This window comes from Hevea brasiliensis, chromosome 14, assembly GCF_030052815.1.
Source record: "Hevea brasiliensis isolate MT/VB/25A 57/8 chromosome 14, ASM3005281v1, whole genome shotgun sequence".
NCBI classification, from domain to species: domain Eukaryota; kingdom Viridiplantae; phylum Streptophyta; class Magnoliopsida; order Malpighiales; family Euphorbiaceae; genus Hevea; species Hevea brasiliensis.
This window is the reverse complement of record NC_079506.1, coordinates 83,348,782-83,357,808: the sequence shown is the minus strand read 5'-3', so window position 1 is coordinate 83,357,808 and position 9,027 is coordinate 83,348,782. Positions and strand designations below refer to the sequence as shown.

Sequence of the window (9,027 nt, the reverse complement as noted above, 5' to 3'; positions counted from 1 at the left end):
AGATCAATGAAAAATATTTTCTTGATGAAAGGGAAAACTAAGTCATTTATATAAAAAAAAATATATCATTTTTCACTTTTAAAACTTTGATAATCTTATTAAAATGTGACATGATATAAACACATACTATTAGTTTAACATTGCAACCAAATAATAGAAATATTTTTATAATTTTTTTTATAAAAATATTTTTCATATATAAGTTATTTTTCATAAAACAAATGAAATCTAAATGTATATATATATATATATATATATAATCGTTTATACTCAATTGCATTAGTTATGATTTTAAGGAGGCATTTGGTACTGAGGTTAACAAGGAATAATTTTTACCTTTATAACTTTTAACCTTTATTAATGTTATTCGAATACTTAAAAATATTAAATTAACTTTTCATCTCATTATGCCTTTTTGAGGATTAAATGTTAATCCTAGAGACTAAATTAATAATTACCCCCTTTAAAGTTAAATGTTACGAGAGTAATATTTAACCTCTTGATTTTTTTATTTTTTATCATACACATTTTAAATATATATTTTAGAAAATACTTAATTAATTTGTTAGTATTTGATTTTATTGATCACGATTTTTTTAATTAAATCTTAAAATTAAAATCATATTATAGAAGGAAAAAAAAATAATATAGCCTAAAAACTGACTCGTTTTAGCATTTAATTACCAATTAAATGCCATTTATGACTTATTTTATATTGTATGATATGATTTTTCAACCTGTTTAGAAATATTATTTTTTAAAAATAATAGTTTGGGGTTGTAAAATAATGGTTTCTTAAACATCCTTTTCCAATAATTTTCAAAACCACTAAATTGATGGTTTTGTTTTATTTTCTCAATTTATCCTAACACAATATATAAAATTTTAATTATATAGTTTCAATGTTATATATTTATGAGACATATTTAGTGATTAATTAAAAAAAATAAAATGTGTCTTTAATTATTATTATAATATTTATAAAGTAATATTTTATTTAAATAAATATGTTTAAGGTATTTATATATTTAAAACAGTAATAAATAGTATTTTAGTAATTTTTATATATATTTTATCATTTCATACCATTTAACTAAATAAGAAAAAATTTATTAAACTATCATGTACTGTAGAATAAAAATATGTTAATAATAAAAAATCATACTATATAATGCAATACAACACATCAATAAACCATGCTACACTCAATTCAATAGAAGAAATGAGATTCATTTAGCCTAAGAAATTTCAAGTTTGAATTCTGTCATTGGCCTCTTGGTGTGATGGTATATCAATCCCATCTATGGAAGTATTTTAAGCTTTTGCTTTGACATAGATGCAGCAAGAGTGTTTTCAAATGCCTGTTAATATGAAAGACTCAATATTTTCTATCAGATGTGTGGTAAACTTATTTGTACACTATTTTTTATTAAAAAATTAGCTTAAATTAAAACCTTGGTTATTAGAAGTTTCTAGTTCAAGTGTAGCATGCTTCGAGTCTACAATATAGAGGATAATATTCAATTATAATTTAATAATTAAAGTAATTATTAAAAGAATTTTTTTTTTTACTAATAGAAAATGAAGGTTTTCCAAATATGACGGTCATAACCTTCTTAAGTTTAACCTTCTTAAGTTTGAGTTTCAGAATTATCAATTAACATTCTTAATTTCATAAAAAATGACTTAAATAATACTTTGTGAGATACATTATTGAACAACTCACCGACAACTCGGGATGAACATTCGGTTCAAACCGAACCGAATCGAACTGAACCGAATTAAATTATAAAAATCGAATCGTAAATTTTAGAAACCGAACCGAACCGAAAATGGGTGAAAAACCGAATCGAACTGAATCTCTCTATTTCGGTTCGGTTCGGTTTAAACAGATCGATTTGATTTTTTATTGATTTTTTATTGATTTTTTAATTTAGACTTGATTTTCAAGTTATTTGGTCTAATTTTAACTTTGGTTTGAACCTAATAACCATTAATCAATGAAATTAAACAATTAATATATATATATAATTAAATATAATTCATAAATTTTCCATAAAAATAAATTAATTCAAAAATCAATTCGGTTCGATTTAGTTTGATTTGACTATATAATCACTATTCGGTTCGGTTCGGTTTAACCGATTTTTTTCTCTTCAAAACCGAACCGAACCGAAATAATCGAAATTTTTATAATGTAAAATCGAACCAAACTGATTTAATTTTAAAACCGAACGGATTGAATCGAATTGACTAGGTTCAATTCGATTTTTTAATTTAAACCGAATTCTGCTCAGCCCTACGGACGACTAGCTATTGAAGACTAATGAAGAAGAATGAGATGAATATTATAATTAAGACTATTAACAAATGCTATGTGACAAGAATCCTAATTGTTTCTGATTAAATGCCCTAACAATGGGCGAGTACACAGACTTTTAGTGCCATACAATGCATAATGACTTTAAAAGTGTTTGGATGTGGAGAATAGAAAACATAAAACACATCATGACAAACCCATGAAAAGGTATTAGAGTATGAGAAGGATTGCAATTATGACAGTGGGATTAATTATTTAATTATTTAATTAATGTGTGGTCATCAACATGAGAAAGGCAAGTGCCCTAAAAGTTGCTTTGATTTAGAGTCACTAGTTAATTAATTAATTAATTAATTTTGTCAGCGCAAAATCCACATTTGAAACCATGAATGAGATCCTTTTAAGAAAATATTGTCTATTGGCAAATTTTAATACAAATTTGTGAATAGATTTATGAAAATTAAGGAATTGAATTCTAACTGTGGGCTCACACTAATTTAATAATTCTATAAAATATTAAACTCCATTTATTTAAAATATAATATATGAAAATTTATAAATATTATTATAAAAATATTTATTTTATATTTAATTAATTATTTATATAAACAAATTTAGATAAAAGACATTCAATATGCAAAACTCAAACCCTTCGTAGATATTATTCTTTAAACCTAAACCTAATCCGATTACAAATTATCAAACCCAACCCATTTCGACCCATTGCGATTTCTAGTCATTGTCACATAAATCAATTTCCCTGTGTGCACATTTGCATACAGTGGAGGAATTAGAATTTTTTTTGAGGTCCATGTATAAGAAATAAATAATGAAATATTATATAAAATTAAAAATATAATATTAATGTCTTATAATTAGATTCAATAAAACCTAATATCCTTAAAACAGTAAAAAATTATTAAACTATCAAATACATATTTCTCTGTAATTAAGTCATTTATCAATTTATCACATATACAATTATATTATTTTGTTTTAATATATTTAAAAGTTACATTAAAATTTTAAAAGTATATATAAATTTTTGAATACATGGCATTTTTTTTTATCTATACCTATTTTAAATTTTATAAAAAAAAAGAGAGTTTAATAACTAAATTTATGAGGGACCAATACATATAAATATGTAAATATATAAAGAAATTTCAAGAAAATGATGAGTGAGTTGTGCATAGAAGATGAAATAGGCCTAATTTCATCATAAAAACCAACTCAAAGAGAAGAGATTTAACAAAATCTTATATATAACTCAAACTCTTTATCCCATCACAACAAACTGACTTCTCATTTTCTCAACTACATGTATTTTTACATTAATATTTACAAACCCCATTAAAGGAAAAATAATTTAAGGCAAATAGTTGAATAAAAGTATAAGGTGTAATAAGCATCTTAGTGCATATTTATTTATTTTTCAAGAAATGACACTTAAGCTAATTACATTTCTTACTATCTTCAAAAATTTTGAATTAAAAACTTTATAGTAAACTCAAAGACTAAATTAAATTAAATTAAACACTAAATTTCTATGTCCTATTTTTAGATAATCTTAAAGACGTATACAGCACAAGAATTTCTATGTATACTTCATATTTTCTTTGCTTTATGAGCAAAACAGTTAGTAGCAATTAAGATTATCGTATGAAATAGCATTACTGAATCGGCAAATAATTCTTCCTACTCTATTCTATCCTCATACTAAATGCACCTCTTAACTTCTCAAGTTCAAGTAATTAATTGGCCTCTACCTTCTTTTAGTATTTAATGAGAAATATTTGCGTAGACTTAATCTACCATATGCATGCTTATAGATTTTTTTTTTTTTAAATTATAAGTAAATAAGTTTTATTAATGATAATATTTAGGAAATAGTTAGCATGTATTATTCATCTAAAATCCCATAATCACACCTCCCTTAAAACATTCAACTTAAAATGAAACATGCTGAATGAAAAAAATTTAAAGAAGTACTCAGTAAGAAAACAGACCAAGACAATGGTGGAAGGGGAGGGGCAATTTCCCTTCTCTTTTTTATTTACAAAAAATTCTTTTATTTTTTTTAGATCTTACAATTTAAACTCCATCTTTGCCTCCTTTCTCCTTTAATTTATTTTTTAAAGGATTTGTCCCCTTATCCTTTAAAAAAAAAAAATTTAAAGAACCTCACTCCTTTTAATTTATTGCTCTTATAATCAATGAGAAATATATTTTATTAATATGAAGTCTCATTGTGATTTTTCAAATATGATTGGAATTAGTAATCTTATTGAGAAAATAACAAAAACAAAGAAATATATTTTGTATTGGTTAGTTTATAAATTTATAACTTTGGCTCTAGTTTATCTGTTGCAGCTACATGCATTAAAAAGTTATTTTCTGCTATTAAAATTATGAATAAATAGACAATCAATTGTTTAATCATAAAGATATTTTTAATAAAATTGATAATAAAATTATTATGTAAATTTTTTTTATTTTATATTAATGTAAAAGATATTAAAAGTATTATTTTATTTTTTTAAAAAAAATTAACTAATTATTTTATTGAGATTAAAGATACTTAATATTAAATAATTATTTTATTAATTTTTTTTACACTATAAGTCCTTTTATTTTTATAAAAAAAGAAGTTAAAAATTTACCCTTAATTAAAATCCTGGCTTCCCCCCTGGCCAAGACAAACAATTAAGGACTATGGCTGTAGAATCAATCCAATGATATTCTTTCATATCATTCACTATTTATTAATAATAATTGTAAATAACTGCAAGTTTATTTATCACTATCCTAACATGGCATGATATTATTAATGCAAGTTCTAAATAAGGTGAGAAACTAAGTTTACTTAATATTTTCTCAAAAAGAATAGTAATATCTTTTATAGATATTTTTGTTGTTGAAATTGCTATTATTGATAAAAATATTTTTTAAAATATATTAATTAAAGAGTATTAAAAAATAATTTAAAATTAATTTTATAAATTTTAATTATAAAAATAATAAAATATCAAAAACAAAATTTTCATCAGCATTTAAAATTATGTTTTTTTTTTCTTGAAAAGCAATTTTTATCCTCCAATTTAATGTCAAACAAGTACTCAATCCACTGTGAATTCAAAAATTTTTTATTAATTAAATATATGAATTTCATATATTTATGATGGACCTGGTCTGGACAAAAATTTTCATTATCCTGCACTCCCTTTTTTAGATGGCGAAATAATTTCACATTAATGGGTAAGCAAGCAAGAAAGAAAGAAAGAAAGAAAAAGAATAATCATCAATGCTTCAAATTAAGTCCCATCCCATAACTTCCTATACACAAAAAATGTATATAAGGTTACGTTTAAGAAATGCCCACTCAACACTGAGGCCACCGCTTTCGTAGACAACATTTTTGCTTGGTGCAATCAGCCTATACGATCATTAGTCAGAAAAATAATGGTGTTTAATATTTTTATTATGTGAAAAGTAAGTGCTCCTCCTGGTTTTCTCATCCTCTCTCTCAAGTTTGGTTTAGCTAGTGGAGTCCCTAGACTCCAAACCAAGACGTGTTGGTATTGTATTTTGCATGAAAATTAAACTCTCTTGACCTGCACATACCTATATATAGTTAGTTACAGAATAAGCTTCTGAAGAGAGATTGAGAAAGATAGCTAGAGTTGGAAGAAAGATAGCTAGAGTTGGAAGACTATAACAAGATTATGGATTCTTGGGCTAAGTTTTATGAAAAGGCTATGCCATTTTTGGCTGTGATTTTTCTGCAGTTTGGGTATGCAGGCATGTCCATAATTTCAAAGTTTGCTCTAAATAAAGGGATGAGCCAACATGTATTAGTGGTCTATAGGCATCTTGTGGCCACCATCGTCATTGCCCCCTTTGCCATTATTTTTGATAGGTCTCTCTCTCTCTCTCTCTCTCTCTCTCTCTCATATAAAGTATTTATTTGTGGGTTTCATGCAATATTCTTATCAAGCACATTAATTTTCTTTCACAGGAAGGTGAGGCCAAAGATGACCATCTCCATCTTTGCTAAGATACTGTTGCTAGGCTTGTTGGAGTAAGAATCTTGACTCCTTAATGTGCTTCAAATATTATTTTTATTTCATGTTTGTCAGTATTAAACTTAATTAATATTTTGTAGGCCAACTATTGACCAGAACTTGTATTATACTGGTATGAAGTACACCACAGCAACTTTTGCTTCTACCATGTGCAACATTCTTCCTGCTTTTGCATTTCTTATGGCTTGGGTCTTAAGGTAATAAAAAATTCTCTATCACCCAAAAATACACATATTTGTTGGATAGTGAATTTGATTTTTGTCATGGGTTTTTATGCAGGCTTGAGAAGGTAAACTTGAGGAAATTGCATAGCCAGGCAAAGATATTGGGGACTCTAGTAACAGTGGGAGGAGCAATGTTAATGACTTTAATTAATGGACCAAAGCTGAATTTTCCATGGACAAAAGGATATGATCTTCATGGATCTACCAGTGCACTAACCACACATGAGGATACCATTAAGGGAGCTATTATGATTGGTGTAGGCTGCTTGTGCTGGTCTGGTTTCATAATCCTTCAGGTGATTAATAAATTAATTACATACATCCCTGTTTCTAATCACCTTACATTTAAAGGTCAATATTTTCTGATTATTTAATGATTGGCTTATAGGCAATAACACTAAAAACATACCCAGCTGAGCTCTCCCTAACAGCTTTAATTTGCTTGATGGGCACAATTGAAGGCTCTGTATTTGCTGTTATAATGGAAAGGGGAAATCCCTCTGCCTGGTCTATACACTTTGATTCTAGGTTATTGGCTGCTGTTTACAGTGTAAGTAATCAATACTCGCAAGGCATTGCTGCTTGGAATTTATAGTGATTTTTCTTTCTAAAGATTTATCCATTTGATAATATTAAATGCAGGGAGTAATTTGTTCAGGAGTTGCTTATTATATACAAGGTGTAGTAATGAAGAGCAAAGGTCCTGTTTTTGTGACTGCTTTCAGTCCTTTAAGCATGGTTATTGTTACAATTTTGGGCTCCTTTGTGTTATCAGAGATTGTGTACTTAGGAAGGTAAGGGTCTCTCCCATCCTCTGCCTACTTGCTTACAAGTCTTAGCTACTAATAGTTTAATAGTAAAAGGCTAAATGTTCGATTTCATCCCTATACTTATTTAGATGTTCAATTTAGCATTTTTTTTTATTTTTTTTCTAAATTAATCAAATATTTTCAATTTAAATTCAATTTTGCCCAAAAATTAAGATTTATGATCTAAATTTCTTGATTTAGACTATAAAATAAGAAGTTTAATTTCTTAATTTAAGATTAAATTTCTTGATTTAACCCAAAAATTAAGAAGTTTAATTTCTTGATTTTCTTAATTTTTGAGCTTAATTGAGTTAAATAGAGACTTTTAGACAAATTTGGATAAAAAATTGAAAATGTGCGAAATTGAACACTTCCAATAAGTACATAAATAAAATTAAGCATTATTCCAATAGCAAAATTATATTTTGTTCTTTAAAATTTCAAAATACGTTGGATTTATTCATAAAACTTCAAAGTATTTTGACCATGGAATTTGAGAATTTTGCTTGTATGGACTAAAACTTAGGTAATTGATGTTTTCTTGTAGGGTCATTGGAGCACTAGCCATTGTCATTGGCCTATATCTAGTGTTGTGGGGTAAGCGCAAGGATCAATCTCCATTGACTTCTAGCAATGATAAGGTAGCTGATATTACTTCTGAAATGGATACTCCAAACCAAGAATACGTTGCCATTGAAGTCACCAAAGTGAGACCCACTCAAGAATCTGTTTGAAGGAATTCTACTTCAGTTTCAAAAGTAATGAATAATAATTGCATGGAATTAATTATGATTTTGTCTTCTTCTTTTTTTTTTTTTTATGTCCAATAATGCAAACTAAAAAAGAAACTTCATCATCAAGTTGGTTTTACTTCCAAGTCTCTATCATTCTTTAGCGGTCTTAATTACTCTGTATTTAGATGTTAATTAACAGAGGTAATTGAGGTTTTGCTATAAGAAATTCTTAGCTAAATCAAGTTTATTATAATTTAAAACACAAACATATGAGATTAATGCATTTAATAGGTGAATCTAAAACTTATGTATTTAATAGATAATTCCATCATATATATTGTATCTTATATCTGTAATAAATTAGATATAAACAAAAAAAAATACAAATTAAATAATCAAAGCCACCAGGTTTTCTACCAAGAAAAGAAAACTAAAGAAATGTACTACTCTAAAATAAAGCTTCACGCAATTATCCTGTTAGGATAATAAAACTGTTGGAAGAACCCAAGTCAAGGCCATATAAAAATTTCTTAGCCATATTTTGACAAATCTAGCTGGACACAACATCGCCAATGACAATATAATCAATCAGTCCATTCTCTCCCAGAGGCATACAGTGAAGAAGCCAATAAATGGTGTTAGAGCCCAAATGGCATAACAGCCTAAGAATATCCTGAGTCCAACTAAATCCCTGGTGGACTGGACTTGCATACTTCAATCTATACCAAGTTGTCCTGAAGCCTAAGCCAGCCCCGAAGGAAGTTCCAGGACGACAGTTAAGGCCTGAGGCTCAAGGAGAAAGAAAGCCCAGGTGAATAAAGGCTCGGGAAGGTGGCGAAGGTGTGGTTCAAGGAG

The 9,027-nt window shown here is 27.1% G+C and overlaps 1 protein-coding gene across 1 annotated transcript; it reads left to right on the top strand.

The window, feature by feature from the left end:
• The first annotated feature begins 5,966 nt into the window (after positions 1-5,966).
• LOC110636623 (WAT1-related protein At2g39510-like) lies at positions 5,967-8,258 on the top strand. The gene is made up of 7 exons (XM_021786412.2): positions 5,967-6,239; positions 6,339-6,401; positions 6,486-6,602; positions 6,685-6,925; positions 7,018-7,179; positions 7,272-7,423; positions 7,986-8,258. The coding sequence occupies exons 1-7, from the start codon at positions 6,046-6,048 to the stop codon at positions 8,170-8,172; spliced, it is 1,116 nt and encodes a 371-aa protein (XP_021642104.2). The 5' UTR covers positions 5,967-6,045; the 3' UTR covers positions 8,173-8,258.
• Positions 8,259-9,027: the final 769 nt, after the last annotated feature.

Coding starts and splice junctions, on each gene's coding strand:
- LOC110636623 (XM_021786412.2), top strand. CDS start 6,046: ATGGATTCTTGGGCTAAGTTTTATGAAAAGGCTATGCCATTTTTGGCT. Junction 7,180..7,271: donor TATTGGCTGCTGTTTACAGT/GTAAGTAATCAA, acceptor TATTAAATGCAG/GGAGTAATTTGTTCAGGAGT. Junction 7,424..7,985: donor GAGATTGTGTACTTAGGAAG/GTAAGGGTCTCT, acceptor GTTTTCTTGTAG/GGTCATTGGAGCACTAGCCA.